General features: G+C 35.4%; 2 protein-coding genes across 2 annotated transcripts; one reads left to right on the plus strand and one right to left on the minus strand.

Annotated features, from left to right (window-relative positions):
- Positions 1–4842: 4842 nt before the first annotated feature.
- LOC108194112 (DNA repair protein RAD51 homolog 3) lies at positions 4843–9713 on the plus strand. The gene is made up of 9 exons (XM_017361011.2): positions 4843–5020; positions 5695–5793; positions 6506–6628; positions 6731–6764; positions 6837–6907; positions 6997–7214; positions 8664–8795; positions 9193–9259; positions 9387–9713. Exons 1-9 carry the CDS (start codon positions 4909–4911, stop codon positions 9560–9562), a joined length of 1032 nt encoding a protein of 343 aa, XP_017216500.1. The 5' UTR covers positions 4843–4908; the 3' UTR covers positions 9563–9713.
- Positions 9714–11000: 1287 nt separating this feature from the next.
- LOC108195972 (dihydroxy-acid dehydratase, chloroplastic) lies at positions 11001–17032 on the minus strand. Its single transcript, XM_017363008.2, has 14 exons — positions 16400–17032; positions 15588–15659; positions 15144–15191; positions 14889–15043; positions 14619–14813; positions 14421–14532; positions 14207–14276; positions 14059–14117; positions 13856–13979; positions 13645–13715; positions 12541–12642; positions 12286–12366; positions 11486–11644; positions 11001–11398 (listed from the first exon to the last, which is right to left on the minus strand). Exons 1-14 carry the CDS (start codon positions 16901–16903, stop codon positions 11348–11350), a joined length of 1803 nt encoding a protein of 600 aa, XP_017218497.1. The 5' UTR covers positions 16904–17032; the 3' UTR covers positions 11001–11347.
- Positions 17033–18766: the final 1734 nt, after the last annotated feature.

Here is an 18766-nt window from a genome sequence, read left to right on the forward strand (position 1 = left end):
CAGCAAGCTGACAAGTCAACTGCCAAAACTTCAGAAGGCAATAAAGCTACTGAATCCACTCCATCTCTTGAAGAAACCTTGGATAAGATGTCAAAGCTTACCTTGGATGAATCCAGAAGTCAAACTTCATCAGCAAGCCAAAATGTTGTTGATCAGACTCCTCCTAGGCAGACTACAAGGAATGAAGAGGTCATAGCTCAACATAATCTACCAAAATCAACTAGAACAGTGAAGAATCATCCTCCTCAGTTGATCATTGGAGATAAATCAGCTGGAATCAAGACAAGGAAAGCTCAAGCCAACATTTGTGCTTATGCTGCCTTCATAGCTCAAGAGGAACCAAAGAATGTTCAAGAAGCTTTACAAGATGAAAATTGGATCATGGCAATGCAAGAAGAACTCAACCAATTCGAAAGATGTGATGTTTGGGAACTTGTTGATCCACCAAAGGATGCTTCAATTGTTGGAACCAAATGGGTGTTCAAGAATAAAGTTGATGAATTTGGTACTATCACTCGGAACAAAGCTAGACTTGTTGCACAAGGATACAATCAACAAGAAGGAATTGATTTTGATCAAACATATGCTCCGGTTGCAAGATTGGAATCTATTAGGATGCTGTTATCATTTGCATGCTACAAGAAGTTTAAGCTACATCAAATGGACGTCAAAAGTGCATTCTTAAATGGATATCTAAAGGAAGAAGTCTATGTCAAGCAACCACCAGGATTCGAGGATGAAAAATACCCCAACCGTGTCTACAAGCTCAAGAAGGCACTATATGGGTTAAGGCAAGCACCTCGGTCATGGTATGAAAGGTTAAGTGAATTTTTGATCAAAAATGGTTTTATTAGAGGTAAAATTGATCCTACTTTGTTTACTATCTTCAAAGGTCAAGATATATTAGTTGTTCAAATATATATAGATGATATTATATTTGGATCTACTAATGATTCTTTGTGTAAGTGGTTTTCAAAGTGCATGCATAGTGAGTTTGACATGAGCATGATGGGAGAGCTCAATTATTTCTTGGGTCTCCAAATTAAGCAAACTCCAGAAGGAATTTATGTGCATCAATCCAAGTATATCAAGAATTTACTCAAAAGATTTGGATATGAGAATATCAAGGCGAAATCAACACCAATGAGCGTTGTCAGCAAGCTGACAGCAGATGAAAATGGTAAAGATGTTGATATTCGAATGTATAGAGGTATGATTGGTAGTTTACTTTATCTTACAACCTCTAGACCTGATATTATGTATAGTGTTTGTGTTTGTGCTAGATTTCAAGCAAAACCAAAGGATTCTCACTTACAAGCTGTTAAAAGAATATTTAAATATTTAGGTGGAACCATAACTTTGGGTTTATTCTATCCTATCACAAATGCTTTTGATCTTGTTGGGTATAGTGATGCAGATTATGCAGGTAGTCAAACTGATAGAAAAAGTACAAGTGGTGTTTGTGCATTTTTGGGTCAAAGCTTAGTTTCTTGGTTAAACAAGAAGCAAACTTCAGTTGCTCTATCTACGGCTGAGGGGGAGTATTTAGCAGCTGGTAGCTGTTGCTCTCAAATGCTATGGATGAGACAACAATTGAAGGATTTTGGAATCAAATGCAAGCAAACTCCTATCTTTTGTGACAACACAAGTACAATCAACATTTCAGAAAATCCAGTTAATCATTCGAGGACAAAGCATATTGATGTTCGACATCATTTTCTGAGAGACAATGTTGCAAAGGGTGCTGTCAAGTTGATTTTTGTGGCTACAGCAGATCAGCTAGCTGACATCTTCACCAAACCGCTTCCTGAAGAACGTTATGTCGTGCTGAGAAGGGAATTGGGTATGTGTGATGTGCAGTCAGCAGGCTCTTAAGCATGGTCCGGGTACTATCAGCTTACTACTAGTATTTTATATAATTTTTATTTATTTTGCATGCCGGTCAGTTTAAGTGTTTATTTGAAATCTGTGCTCTTAAATGATATTGCCGTTGTAAGTTTAGAAAGTTGAAATTTTGTGTTGAATTTTGATACGTGATTATGTGCTTATCTGTGTAATTTATGATAAGGTTTAAAATTCAAATTAGTTCAAATGGATATATATATGTGATAAGAGATAAGTAGTGTTAACAATCTTTTCACTCATTCGGTTTCTAATAGATTAACATGAATTATTTTAGGAATATCACTTCGTTTAATTTTATTCCTAAAACTACTCCCCTGATAATTATTAAAAGGATATTGAAACAAATCCTATCGCCACGACTCTTCAACTACATATATACTCCTCCCCGAGACGCTAGGGTTTTATCTCTCCTACTCCGAAAACTCTTCGTACTCACAATAGCCTCGATCGGTCTCCGTGTTGCAATGAGGAAGAAGACAAGAGCTAATGTCAAAGCCCACACTCCACAGCCTTCTACCACTTCCCAGAAGCGTAAGCTTATTGATGAAGAAGACGATGAACTGGTTACTGTGGATAGCGGCGACGAGCTCTCTGGGGTGATTCGCGATGAGATAGGGCTTGAATCTACTCAGAAGAAGCCTCGACCTGAGGTTCTTGCTGTTCGTGGCCTCGCCGGTCGCAAGGTCATTTTGGGTAAGCCTATTTCTGGAAAAGCTTTTTCTACTTGCGGTATTGTTAAGCTTTTTGAAGATTTGGGGTTTTAGTCGTTTTTGTTAGATTTGCCTAAAACTTGTTATCCTGCTTTAGTTAGGAGTTTTATGCAAATTTTCAGTCGGTTGGAACTGATCAGTATGTGTCTTATGTGTCGGATGTTAAGATTTGTCTGTCATCTATGTTTTTGGGGGCTATTCTGAAAATCCCACCCTCCACACTCACTATTCACACTAAGAGAGGTCCTAAAGATGTTGAAGGGTTTACTCATAAAGATCAGTTAAAGGTTCTCACGGGTCTTGATAATGTTTCTGAGAATGCATTTCCGTCTGCTACTCAATTGACTCCTCTGGCTCATGCTCTATTTAAGTTGTCAATTGAAAATGTTAGTCCTAGGCTTGGAACCCGTTCGAATTTGTCTTCTCAAGACGTTGTTGTGGTCTCTATGATCATGGCGGGTCGAAAGTTTGATTTGCCAGATTTGATTCTTAAAAACATGTTGGATGCAGTTGAGGGTAAATCTTCTGGGGGTTTACCATATGGGTTACTTTTAACCAGGGTTTTTGAATGGTTTGGAGTGTCATTTGTTGATGAGGACACTATTACTGCTAAAGAATTTTTGGATGTTAAGTTTTTATCTCAGTCAAATTTGAAATTGGATAAGGATGGGAATCTGATTGTGGTTGAAATTCCTCCTCCTCCTCCTCCACCTCCTCCACATTCTGTGAACGTTGTTGATTTGGGAATCTCTGCACAAGAGATTCAGGAATCTATGGAAGAGCTTCGTTCCAATCATCAGCAGTTGGTGGACGGGCAAAAGCAACTCTCTGAGCAGATGGCTGATCTAGTGACTCAAGTCAGTTTATGTAAAGAAATGATGTTTGGGACTCGAACTTCAACTGCTTCTGAAAAATGCAGTTCTGGGAGCTTTGCTTATGAACTCTGCAAGCGGATGTATGGGTCCGGTGGTTCGTCAGATGTGAAGGTCACCTTCACTTCAGAAGATGATGCCACGGATAGTCCAAGGCCCAGGACAGCTTTGGATGCACTGAAGGAAGCTGCTGGAACTGATTCTAAGTATGCTGCTGCTGGGAATGCAATGGTGGCTGAAAATCTTATTGCTGCGGAGCTTGCCAAGAAGTTTGCGACGGACAAGGATGATCAGGACAAGGCTGGAACTTAATTTCTTTCCTTTTTAATGATTAAGGGGGAGGAAATTAGGAAATTAATAATAAGACTTTACTTAAGTTGTGTTTATTTGCTTAAGTACTATGGCCCTATTTTGTTCTGTGTTAAGACTAAGTTGTTTTGTGCTGGTTGGATTTGAATTTGGTGATCTCAGGTGGTTTATCCTGAGTTAATTTGTTTAAGTTGTTTGGATAATATTTTGGATACCAGGTGGTTTATCCTGGTTAGGAATATTTTGATCTATCTATGCAATTTGCTTTGATTAATTGTTTCTGTGTTAGTTAAAGTATGCATATCTGTGAAATAGATATATTTGTTAGATTTTATTCTCTGTGATATGTGTGAAAGTTTAGTGATATTAGATTGCTATATTTAGGGGGAGTTTATTACTTTTCCTAATATAGTGTAATCATCAAAAAGGGGGAGATTGATACTCTCAAGGTTTTGATGATGACACTAACAGCAAGCTAATAATTGAGTTACTCGTTTCGTTCAAATATATCAATTGAGTTACTACTTTCCAAATTGACTCAAATTAGACACTTATTAGAAAAATTTGTATAAAAAATATCACTTTATCGTTAGTCGAAAATTTGAAAATATTATATATTGAGTTTCACACATTTTTTATGAATGATATTACATCCAAATGAAAAATTCCGAGTCCTACTATTTTCGCTAATATTTTTATATTTTTATCAACTATTTATTTTTAATTTTTTGATTGTTTTATTTGATTTAAATAAAAATAAATAAAAGATAAAATTTTAAAAATCTAAAAATATTATCTAAAATACTAGAATTCAGAATCTTTCATTTAGATGCAATACCATTCATAAAAAATGTGCGAAACTTAATATATAATACTTTTAAAATTTCGACTAACGATAGAATGATAATTTTGATACAAATTTTTCTAATGAGTGTCTAATTTGAGTCAATTTGGAAATCAGTAACTCAATGAGTTATTGATACATTTGGACGAAACGAGGATATTTATTCCAATTATTATTTGTTATTAATAATTATACCACGACGCCAGGACTTTGTCACTTGTTCACATTTTAACAGTAGCAGTAAACTAGTGCAGAAAGTGTAACAAAAATGGAGGTGTCAAGACTTCCGGTATCAGCATCAACGAGAGGGAAGCTCATCTCAGCTGGCTACACTTCTTTTTCTTCTCTCTCCAATTTTTCTCCTTCTGAACTCGCAATAGGTTAAGCCCCTTATTTTTATATTACTAAACTCTTGTTTTGCGGTGTGTATTTTCATATGCCCCCAAGTGTTTGATGTAATTCCTGACTTGAGCATTGCTGCAGACCTGACTTTTGGTTACCAGGAGCCAACCATTTTTCAAATGGGTCATTGTTTTTGTTATTTGTGAAGACATTAGTTTAGACCTGCCTTTGTCTAGTAGAATTGGAATGGTTGAAGAGGTGTTATGATAACAATGAGGTGCAGGCTTAAATTGATTCCGAAACATATTTTGTGAAAATGATTTTTCGGAAAATATCTTCTGTTTTGTTCAACTCTGTTTAACAACCACAATGAAAATTGTGAGTAATGGTGCAAAAATGTTTAGAGATTGGAATAGGGAAGTCGTTTTCCTTTGAATATGGGATCATGTTTCTCATGGAAAAGTTTCTCTTCGAAGAAAATATTTATTTCTCTAAAATCATGCAAACACAGTACAGCCGGGATAATATTTTCATGGAAATAATAGAAGTGGGGAGTCATGTGATCAGACATTAGACAAACGCCACACAAATAGAAAACATTTTGCTGAAATATCAAATATATGTTCAACAAACAGAGCTTTAAGAACATTTGTCTCTGGCTTGTTTGTGTTAGTGTAATGTCTAAAATTGGTCTTGATCTTTGTTGCATTAGCGGTAAAGATCCCTGAAAAAGAAGCAGATGAAATTCTGAAGCTTGCTACACATGATGGTAAATCGGACAATACAAAGGGAACGCAAGCTGTTGTTAGTGGTAAATAATATCTTCTTTTTATATAATTATTCTTTTTATGTAGCTACTCGTCTGATTACTCTTTCTGATTACAGGTGAATGGATAGATTTGTTTTAGGAATTATTATGGTGGTTTTATTATATCAAGTGATTAAGAGTGGCAGGCAAAGCATTTTGTCATAGTTGCACGTAGTCTTCAATCGAATTGGTTATGTTGGAGCGTTGGTGGAAAGTGTATACTGTATTTTATGAGTTAGATACTCATATATGAAATGTACATATAATTGTAGATTTGATAACTTCAACTACATGAATTATCTTTACAATGATGTTACAATAAAACATAAACTAGAAGCTTGTATCTATCTCAATGGAAAGTTTACCATCTATGGAATTAATTCTTATTCATAAAGATTCCCGTCAAAACTTCTACATCCATTGATATTAATCCAGTACATATCTTGACAGTGCATATATAAGCTTTTTAGTATCATCATTAGTCATATTGTTTAAGGAAGATGCCTAAATGATGTTTGGAAGATGAAATGCTTCTCAGTGCCTCTTAAGTAGCTGTGTTTTTTTAAACAATAAGCAATAGTGGAAGCAATAAGCACAACCTCTGTATGAATGCATGATTAGTTAGACCATTCATATGTTATATCGCTTTTCGCAGAGATCTGAAGTACATTTTGGGTTCGTCTCTACTAATATCAATCTTATGACTTCCATATAGGTGGACAAACAGCATGGGACATGCTAAAGGAAGATGAAGGTCTTAGGTGCATAACCACATCTTGTGCTGCTTTGGATAAGATCCTAGGTGGAGGAATTAATTGCAAAGAGGTTACTGAAATTGGTTAGCACAATCCTTATTAAGTTAGAATAGAAGTGCAAGGATTCAGTTTGTACATTTTTTAATGTGCTCTTTTGATAAACTCTTGCTTCCTGATCTTAATAGGCGGAGTGCCAGGAATTGGCAAAACACAACTGGGGTATGAATAATTATCATTCTTTACATCCCATTGCATTTAAACTTTATTGTAGTTAATATTAGGACTTTACAGGATTCAACTTGCAATTAATGTCCAAATACCACATGAGCATGGTGGCCTTGCGGCCAAGGCAATATACATAGGTAAGCTTTCTTGAAGATCTGTTAACTATTTCTCATTTGACATTTATTTTCTTCATTAAATCCTGTAGTTTATAGGCTTTGATGCTCAGATACAGAAGGAAGCTTCATGGTGGAGCGTGTTTTGCAAATTGCAGCGGCATGCCTGTCAGAGTATTATGAGTTACCCCGGAGGGGTTCTAATGCTAACCAACCTAATAGACAGCCCCAAGATCTTCTTGAAAATATTTATTATTTTCGTGTCTGCAGTTATACTGAGCAAATTGCCGCGATAAATTATTTGGGAAAGTTCATCAAAGAACACAAAGAAGTGAGTCACATATATTTTGCTCTGAACATATTTTTCAGTAGTTATCTTGCACAAAATTGGAGTGGATTGCTACGTATCCTCTTAGAACTGAGGGCAACTGATCTTAGATATGTCTAAATTAGTGGATCTGTTTCCATGTGACCTATAGTGGTCAAGGACTTGGAGTTTAAAAATTAGAATGGTTATGGTCTAATGAGGTCAGGAAGAGACTATGAAAAGGATCATGTTATGGAGTCTGTCACTTATCAGAACATGATATGGCTAAGTTATGTAGGTGATTTTCGTAATTTTTTTTTTTAAGGTAGTTAAGTATTTAACTGAAACCAACATTCACCGGTCTCAGGCCAGGAAGCATAACTATGGTATCACGACATTGTATCTAGATAAAAATAGAAAATGACGAATAGCATATATATATATTTTACATAAGAGTATAGAACACGTATAGGTACTGAACAGGTCCAAGATTAATTTTTGATAGGAGTGTTAAATTTTAGGAATTACGATGCTGATGTGTGTATATACATGACAAGTGTGAGTGGTTCACTGGTATATATCTAGCAGACTATAATTAATTACATTTGGGGTTTGAGCTGTTTCCCACACTTTCACACTGTTCTGTACCAAATGGTTTAGTTTTAAAGCCTTAATTAAGGCAAAGTGTAGCAGTATATGGTACGCGTGAACAAATTAGCAAAAGAGAAAGTATATTTCCAATGCCAGCTTGACTAAATATCGAATCCGTTAAACAATTTTAGTAGTATTTTATTTTTATTTGTATTTCTGACATTTTTAAATATTTCCACTGTTTTGGTGTGTCCATCAGCATGTTCAAATGTGTTCTAGCATATCCCTATCACAGACTTCCACATTACTGCTCTGCTAAACTGTGGTCCTCAGAGATTCATTGGTCTTAACTCTTAAATTAATTAGGATTTGATATTAGGTTATAAGCTGGGTTGCTACACGATTCGCTGCTGGTAGGCAGAGCTAGTCACAGAGTGCCCAAGTGTGAAGCACTTTGCTGAGGGGTGCAGTAGCGTTTTCACATGCTAGAAAAAATCAAAATATTCTGTTGAATTGTGATAAAATTACTAGATTTATCATGTAAAGTTTACTCCATATATATACACTTCATCGACTTCTTGCTGGAAGTGCAAGACACAACACAAAAAAAACTTGTGACCAGAATCACATGATTTACTACCACAAATTATAAACGAAAACGCTCACACTATCATGCATGTGTAGCCTGTAGGCATAATGGCATGTTACAGCCGCTCCTTTTTATCTATTTGACATATTGTATAGCTGGATGTCTGAAGAGCAATGTGCTGTATCTATCAGCTGTCATCATTTTTCTTATGAATAAAATGCTTTTTCTGCCAGGACAAGAATATTTACTTTGTGAACCTTGTATATTCCTATGCTGACTAACTGATTTCTCAGGTTAAGATTGTCATTGTGGATAGTATCACTTTCCACTTCCGTCAAGATTTTGAGAACATGGCCCTTCGAACTCGACTACTCAGCGAATTGGCCCTAAAGTTGATGAAAGTTGCTAATGAATTCAAACTAGCGGTAAGAAACCAACTTTTACTTCTTCAGATGCAGGTTGTTTTAATGAGTTATGACAAATATCGATTCAACAGCTGCACCCATAACTGTGCCAACATGAAATTCAAGGAGTTCGTGTAATATCAGTCTAGAATCCTGGTTGATGTAATAGCAAGAATTGAGTGTGGAACTTTTCAGATGTGTAGCTGCATTTACATTTTTTGCATGTATTAGAAACCATATATATAATTGCTGGCCACTTAATTAAACATCATTAATATGAGTGGCCATATAATGGTTTTGTTGCTTTCTTAAATTAATTAATTGATTTACATATATACAGGTCATGGTATCAGTAAGCTATATTTTATCCTTGCAGTTACACTCGTTTACTCTCTTACATATTTTTTTTAATGAGCAGGTTGTCCTCTTAAATCAAGTAACCACAAAGTACTCGGAGGGTTCAGTTCACTTAACTTTGGCACTGGGTAAAAGCCTCATAAGCTTTTCATTCTTCTCCCTTCTATTATCTATATATTGTAACATTAGTGTTCAGATTTTTACTTTGCATTAGTTATCTGTGTAAATAATCCATTTCTCAATCACAAATAACAGGTGATAGTTGGTCACATGCCAGCACAAATCGGATCATTTTGCACTGGAATGCCAATGAACGATATGCATACATTGACAAATCCCCCACTCTCCAATCATCTTCAGCACCATACGCAGTGACAGGTAAAGGTATTCGGGATTCAGTTTCAGACCATAAAAGGGCGAAGTTGATGTAAGCTTTTATGGTAAACTGTACAGTTAAATCTCGTTGGATGCTTGGGACACATATTAATTCATCGAGGTTAAATTAATTTGTCCGAATTATGTGGGAATGGAAAAATTTATTCATTTTGACGAGTTCATACTTAATTATGTTTTGTTGTGTTCTGTTTCTATTTCATTAAAAGGTATGCATTATGTTTCAGCGGGTTTTCGGTTAGACTTGATCTTTTAGAACTTTCATCCTGACAATGAATCTCAGTCTTTAGTGCTTGGTCAGACAATGAATTTCAGCGTGTGCATGGTTAAACTTGATCTTTTAGAAGTCCTGAGAGTAGACTTGTTACTTTTCATGAATACAATGTCTAAAATCTAGCCATACAGCTCACCCTCGGTAACGAGGAGCTCATTGATATTACCCGTCTTCCATTTAAAAAATATTTTAGCTGTACTCGAATGGCGATAGCAGTCCATTTGTATCATATCATGAGTAATTTTTGGAGTTGTGCTGATATTATGTTCGATCCTTTATTCTAAAAATTCTTGATTTATTGAAAATTTTCAATTATTACTTAAAAAAATATTTTATCGATTACACTCTAGTTTAATTAAAAAATTATAATTTATCGATAAAATCACTGATAAATATGACAAGTCATACATTGGGAAATTAACCATTATTTCTGATTTCGGTTTCTACAACCATAATTCAGTCTAAACAGTATGATTGATCATTTTGGCTATTTTATTCACTTGTCTTTTCGAAAAATATCTAAATATGTTTTTTCTACATATAAGGATGTTTAATTCCTCTCATATACGTAATACTAATAACTATTATATAAATGTGAAATTTTTTCCCGAAACAAAGTCTTGTTTTCCAAACATGCTCGATGAGTTCAAAAAAAATTTCTACATATAAAGACGTTTAATTCCTCTCATATACGTAATACTAATAACTATTATATAAATGTGAAATTTTTTCCCAAAATAAAGTCTTGTTTTCCAAACATGCTCGATGAGTTAAAAAAAATTTCTACATATAAGGACGTTTAATTCCTCTCATATACGTAATACTAATAACTATTATATAAATGTGAAATTTTTTTCCCGAAATAAGGTCTTGTTTTCCAACATGCTCGATGAGTTCAAATTTTTAAAACTAACCAGGGCAGCATACGAACATCATTTAGTTCACAACTGGACAGTGTTTAGTGAAAAAGAGCTAAACTTTCCTGAGTACCACGATACAAGTCGACCATTGACCAAGGGAACCTGCACTGCTTTATGTTTGATTAACTTGAAGTTCTTGATAAAAATCGGGGGAGAACAGCACTAGAACTACAATCATTTACAGCAAATAATGCAATATTGTTTTTATATCTTCTCCGAATGATTTAAGTAGATATTTGCAGTCACATACATCAACGCCTATCTACCACAAGAGAGGCAGAGTCCGGAGAACTGCATGTCATTATTATGGCACAAGTAAAGGCCTAAATGATCAATATGATCATTATACTTTCTAACAAGAAAGGTTATTCCCGCATACAATTTACCGATCCCTGACAACGAAACATAGTTTCCACAAACGAAAAGGTCAGGAAATATTATTATACAACATTGAACTAGGCTCAAATGTTACAACCAGAAAAACACAGACATGTCTAAACCTATGCCAAGGAGTAAAAGAGTACAATCCATGTAAGTATCAACCGACAGCCCTGATAGATGCCTATTTGTGGCTTGTAGGAAAACGGGCTTCATTGCTCTATAACAGTGCAATTCATGATTTGCTGTCATTACTCATCAGTCACACATCCATTTGAAGCCGATTGCACGTTTTTTATGTACTGCCAAACCCAAAATAAAAAAGCTTTTAGCGATCACTAAATTTTTTTGATCATAATATGTTTTAAAAGTAAGAGATTACCACCAACCTTGTAAAGAACACCTCTCTCGGCCTTGTATGCAGGGCGGGCCCATCTCTTTCTCCGCTCCTCTATCTCAGCATCACTTAACTGCACATCCATTCTCCTCTTGCTAATATCAATAGTGATGATGTCACCATTTTCAACAAGACCAATTGGACCACCTTCCTGTAAAATTTTGCATGCAACAAGATTTACGCTAGCAGCATTACATGAAACTGCTTTTAAAATTTTTGAAGTTGAATTTTTCGCTGATACGAATGAAAATTTGGAGCTGTGTTATATTCTACATTCTGCGGGATAGGAAATGATTGTAATTTGTATAGGAGTCGAATGTGAACTTTAAGTATCAATATGATCTCTGGACCTTACAAGATACATGTACGATACAAGTAAACAGTAAAATAATTGTTTCGCAATACAAATCATGAATGTATGTGGAATATAATTTGTATATTTGTATATAGTTACCGGTTCCGTCAACTTTAGCTAAAGTTTGGTTCAAACCAATACTGAACAGAGTCAATTATGAGGCTGGCACAAACAGGAACCAATCCACCTTTTAAGCCACTAAAATCAGATTGGTTTGGGTGGTTTGGTCTATATGCTTTCCTTAACAAGAATAAGATGATGTCAAAGAGTTTTGTAAGTAGGATTTTGTTAAATAAATTCTTTGATCACAGAGCCAGCAAACATTTTCATGTACTCTACACCAACAAGTCTCTGGGGATAATGTAGATGATTTTATGATATCAGAAAGTAATAAAAAAAATAAAAAAACGGTGTAAAACAAGAAACTCTAGATTTACCTGTGCTTCAGGGCATATGTGCCCCACAACATATCCATGTGAACCTCCTGAAAACCTTCCATCGGTTAACAGCGCTACTTCCTGCAATAATGGAAGATATGTGTCAAACAATGCGATGCCTTGATAAAGATACCACTGTAGCTGGTATGTTCATAAAAGTGTGGCATTGATATATAAAATATATATTGTTCATGTCATTCCCATAAAGAGATTGTTAAAGCCAAATGTAAAGCTGAGCAAATAAATCACATATACCTTTCCTAGTCCAGCTCCCATTATTGCACTGGTTGGTGTCAGCATTTCAGGCATGCCAGGTCCACCCTTAGGCCCCTCTCCCCTAATTACAACAACTTTTCCCTGAGAAAGGATAATTACAATCAAATCCAGTGTTAAAGCTTCTATTTCTAATATTTACCAAGAAAAATTCGAAACATTCACCGTCAACTAGGCAAATTTTAATAAAGTGAACTGTAGGCTATATAATACATGTTGACCATGTGCTTTTACAAGGTGCATAAAGTATGTGGCTGGAAACAGTTGTCAGATTGGCTTGATATATGACAGGAAAGATGATCACATGTCCTGGGTGGAGATCCAGGCAAGAGTTGTTCAAATAGGAAAGAGAGGACAAATATAGTGTATATATGCTACATAGAATGAAAAATCCTATATTACCCTCCTTTGATGAGAGGGCTTGTTTTATTTGGTGAATGACTAATTTTTAAATGTTAACGAATGTCAGGGCCCAATTTTGTTTTATTTGGTCAAGGGTTAACTATTAAAAATGTCAAGGTTAAACTTGTAATAAATTAGAAGCCATGGTTTTATGCGTATATAGGGCATAAATGGAGGTTTAGAAGTGTATTCAAGCCCAAACCGTGTAAACAAGATATCTAAACCCCATGGATCATAAACAGTATGTGCAAATGACATTTGAACTTAATACAGAACAGGCTTTTTGCATAAAAGTGAATCATCCTTAAAGAACCATAAGCTTCAAAGCAGCAGGATGTAAACCATATGCAATTATATGTTAGCGAAAAGAAGATTTACAATTAAGTCTTGACACAAAGATCCTGCAAGTGAAGAAATGCTTCATACTCAATTTGTGTAGTGAAGATATGCATAATGATCATTTTATATGAATCTTTACAGTATGTCTGCATTTATGCAACTGTGCAACAGATAGAGTATTATGTGTCAATAACGATTACTTCCATCTTATGTGGTCACACCTGAAGGTATACTTATCAAATAGAAAGTGGTTTAAACATAGTAGTAGACTTATGTTATGACATAAAATCTAAAGCCCGAATCCAAAAATAGAAACAAAAAGAAAAAGAAGGTCCACGATATTACCTTAAAGCTTGAAGGATTTTCTGTAATAGCTGCAATCATAGATTCTTCTCCTTCAAATACAAGAGCAGGCCCTGGTAAAGAATTTTAACGAATGCTATATTAAGTGTAGTCAAATTGTGTTACACCATCGATAAGGAACATCAGTATTGCGACCATGCTCAGTAGAAAAGTTAAAATACTTCATCATGCAGAGTAGGGTTAAACAGTGTACCAGAGAAGTATAACCCTTCCTTTCCAGTTATTTTTGCTACAGAACCCTCAGGTGCAAGATTTCCATATAAAATTTGTAGGTGACCGGTTTCCTTAATGGGGTCCGTGATTGGTCTAATAACTTTCTGTTCAGGATAAAAAAGAATTTTTCAATTTCAGTTAGTATAGAATAAGTTCAGATAGATAACAGAATTGTTAGCTTACCTGGCCTTCAGCTAAAGAAGGGAACAGCTTCGCATTTTCAGCCATTGTTTTCCCAGTCACTAAAAAAGGAGATAAAAATAAACTTCATGGCTGGACTATATAACTGCACAACAAAAATTTTAAGTATCAGATATTGGCTGGAACATACCAGTAATACAATCTCCATCCAGAAGTCCAAGCTCTAAAAGGTAGCGGATGACTGCAGGTGTTCCACCAATCTATACAAGTAGTTATATGTCAATATATGGAGACAATATAACAATATATAACTTTTAAGAGTAAGTGTCACAGATGAAGCATTGATCTATTGCAATTGTAAGTGCTACAATAAGACAAAGAAATACTGTATTCTGATCACATACCTTGTGTACATCTTCCATCACATATTTGCCACTGGGCTTAAGATCCGCAAGAAATGGAACTGAATCGCTAACCTTTTGAAAATCATCCAGTGTTAGTTGTAAACCAACAGACCTGCTAAATGGTTATATGCATAAGCCATCATCATGCCAAAATTGCTTTCCACTTCTTTGAGCAATATTGTTATAATGCCCTCTCACCTTGCTATAGCAATTAAATGAAGAACAGCATTGGTGGACCCTCCAAGGGCCATGACAATCACCATTGCATTTCTTAGTGATTTGGGAGTGATAATATCCCGTGGTTTCAAATCCATTTTTATCAAATCGAGAATATATTTTCCAGCCAGGCGGCACTCATCCAACTTCAATGGATCTTCAGCAGGTGTAGAAGAGCTTGAGGAAAGCAGAGAAATGGTTTATACATGGGACCAGAGATATTCAAACAACAGTAAAGGAGATCATATATACCTGTATGGAAGAGACATTCCCATTGCCTCAATAGCTGATGCCATTGTATTTGCTGTGTACATCCCACCACAAGCTCCAGCACCAGGGCATGAATTTCTCACTACATCCATCCTATGTTCATCAGTTATTGAGCCACTCACATACTCTCCATAAACCTAACAGAGAGTTACAATTTTTTTCAGGCGCATATAATCTTAGAATTCACCAAGCAAGGGAAAGGCATGGGCATATTCGATACGAGCAATACAAACACACCTGAAATGCAGACACTATGTCGAAGACATGACCTTGAAAATGACCAGGCTGCAAAGGAGATGATTCATACATATAAGATTACCAATAAAATTAAAAATGTTGAACAATGCATAACTAGTACTACTACATAACTAATTTATTTATTTAAATAACAAGGAAGTGTTTGCCAAATTTTTAACCATACAGGAAAGATCAACTTAAGAACTAAATTAAGTCTTTGCTTATATGGCTCTTATGCTCATGTGTAATAGGACTTTAAATGCGAGTAAATGTATCACCTTTATAAGCCAAGCCACTTTTCCATATACATATAATATGTACATTTGAATATTATGAACAAGTCTCAGTACAAACTGTTCCTCATTCAATAAGCGATAAACTTTGAAATGAAAATTGACATAACCTAAAACAATTTTTCAGCAGATAAAGGAACTAATGACAAACCTTGATAGTTCCACCATAGACCATGATACTTGGCCGGTTCAACCGTCCCATTGCCATGATAGTACCTGGCATCTGAAAATATATTCATTCCTGTCAACAATTAGTTTATCGTAAAACCTACTCTAAAAAGATTGTTAGTGAGAAGAAAGCGAAAACAGGACACTATAGTAACCAAATGTGAACTTCGACAAAATCAGATTGCCACATTCAGCTTCCATAATGAATAATAAAAGTGCAATTCTAGAATTGATTAGAATAAACAAACAATTCACATACATTTTCCTAGAAAACCACAATATCTCAAATTCTCAATAACCTCAATCTTTTCTAGCAATAATCACCTTTAGCATAAGAGATCAAATGTTCCTAGACATACTCATCCACACAAATCCATTACACACAACTACAATTTAAGAAGTAAACTTATGCCATGTTTGTTTGCAAGAATGATTTCTCCCTGACCGGTATAAAATTTGTAACCACTTGATCCTTAATCACAATCTTATACCTAACTATTATTAGTCCATAACCTCAACCAAACTTCAAAAAAATTAGTCCAATGGAGACTTAAGAATTAAATCCTCAAACAACCAAACCATATTGACGCAATTACTAATCTCATTAAATAATCAAGATTATGAAAGGAGCAAAATTGAACTATGTTTTTCAGCAAGAATCATACTCCACAGACCACACATAATTCACAATAAGCTATGCCTGGCTAAACGTAGTATAAAATCAAAGCAATTATACAACCAAATCACCCTACAATCAACCCCACAAAACAATCAAAACCCAAACATTCCACTCACATTCTTATCGCAGCCCGGGATAGAAATATTCCCATCATACCACTGAGCAGCCATAACAGTCTCAATACTATCCGCAATCAAATCCCTCGACTGCAAGCTATAACACATCCCTCTAGTCCCCATCGAAATCGCATCACTAACCCCAATAGTATTAAACCTAAACCCCACCATCCCCGCCTCCACAACCCCTTCTTTCACAGCCTCAGCCAAGCTCAACAAATGCATATTACAAGTATTCCCCTCATACCAAACAGAAGAAATCCCAATCTGGGGTTTCTCCATATCAGCCTCAGACAAGCCAACGCCGTACAGAACAGCCTGGGACCCACCCTGGGACTTGGACTCGGTGATTCTTGAGCTGTACTTGTTGAGTTTGAGAGATGGGTCGGTGGGGGTGGTCTGGGGGGGTGGGGATTGGGTGGAGACGCAGCGGATGGGGAATCTTGGGTGGGGTTTTGGTGGGGTGGGGAGATAGGGGGTGGTGGTGAGCGTGGTGGCTTGCATTTTTGCGGCGGCGAGACTGTGGTTCTGGGAGGAGGGGTTTAAGGCTTTGAGGGAGTGTGAAGACTAGAGTTGTTAGGATATACGTGTGCTGAGTGGATGTATATGTGAGTTTCTACACACGTGGACTGGATGTTGGTCAGGAACAGTTGTCTAGTTGTGACTTTGTGATTCAAGTCCTAATTGGATATGCATGAAATGATCATACTCAGTTATCTAAAGTTATTGTTTTTATTTTGCTTTTAATTAAAATTAATTATGGTTATAAATCAAACGGTTTTTCCAAACCATAAACACACAAAAAAACACAAAATTTGATAAATTTCACTTATTTTGATTGGCTTACAATCTTTAATAAGTAATGATGATATTGATAGACCACCTTTTATTTACAACAACCACACCAATCAAAACCATCCAAACTTATCGACACACCCTAAATAAAAAAAGTACTCATGTCTATCCAACCATTTTTTTACAGTTTCATTTTTGGATGTCTAATCTAATTTTTACATTTCAAAACTTATTCCAACCATTTTTTTACAGTTTCATTTTTGGATGTCTAATCTAATTTTTACATTTCAAAACTTATCAAAAACCACATCCCCGCTTTTTTTCCCTTTTCATACTACTTTTACTCCCCCAATATGTAACAACCCTGAAAATTCACAAGTACGTAAAAATATAGTTATTTAATTATTTACCGTGTAAAAAGAATATATTATTAATCTCTGATTTAATAAGAATTTATAGTGCGAGAAGTCTGGATCAACATAGTGTAGCGACAGAAAGACTAGAAGACACGTAATATTATTTGGTATGGGTCAGTCTTTTAATCTAAATATGTACATTAACTAGAAAGTTCCGTTTATACGAAAAATAGAATAGACACGAAGATTTATTTAATTACCAACTCATGAATAAATATTGCGTCTTAGTCGAGATGATTATTTTATTTTTCTTATATTATAAATTTGGGGTTAGCCAGGAAATATTAAAATAGTTAGTAATATATTTATTTAAATATTTTGTACGATTTTGAGTTATTTAATATTCGTGTTTGATTAAAAATCGAAACGAAAATAATCCGAGCGGGATCGAGTAAATTAATAATTAAACGTTTCTTGGGGCGTAAGAAATGAAACTTGCAGCTCAAGTCTCAATACTTGGCGCCCAAGCAAAATAATTAATTAAAGACAAATTATGGAGTAATTAAGTGATAATCATAATTAACAATACAGTATAAAAATCAAAGCAATGAGCCAAACATTCTTTTACCAAAAACCAGTGAAGGGAAGAGTGTTGGCCAGGAAGCTTTTTGGTGTAAAATGGAGGAGTTTGCAACTCAATCGAATCATATAATATTAAGGTAAAAAATAACTCACTCTCATCTTTTCTTTTCGAAATAAATAAATATGATAGGTTATGTAAAGTTATATGGTTTGTAGGACCCCTATACTCAATTCACTACTTTAAAATTCTGAATGTAGCCTAACAAGAACCAGTGTATATATCTATACTCTTGTGACGCAAAATCTGGTTTTTCCCCAAAAATATGCAAATCCAAAGTTAGGAGTATAAATGAATTTGGGATTATTTATAAATAATGTATAAATTTGTGTTCTTGAAATCAAGTTGGGGGCTTTGCTTGAATCTGGTTGTATTGTAAAAAAATGGGTTTAGATCAAATTGTGGGGCTGATTTGTTGTTAAAATCGGAGCAGTGGGCTGGTGGTGGTAGCTGGCCGGAGCTCGCGTCGGCGTCGCCGACGGAGCCCGCGGCGGTGCGCAGCGACGGTGAGCGAAACAGAGATGGTGAGGAAAGCAAGAGAGAGGGAGAGGTATGTGTGGGCTGTGTGCGTGTGTA

The sequence above is a fragment of the Daucus carota genome, chromosome 7 (assembly GCF_001625215.2).
Source record: "Daucus carota subsp. sativus chromosome 7, DH1 v3.0, whole genome shotgun sequence".
Classification (NCBI taxonomy): Eukaryota; Viridiplantae; Streptophyta; class Magnoliopsida; order Apiales; family Apiaceae; genus Daucus; species Daucus carota.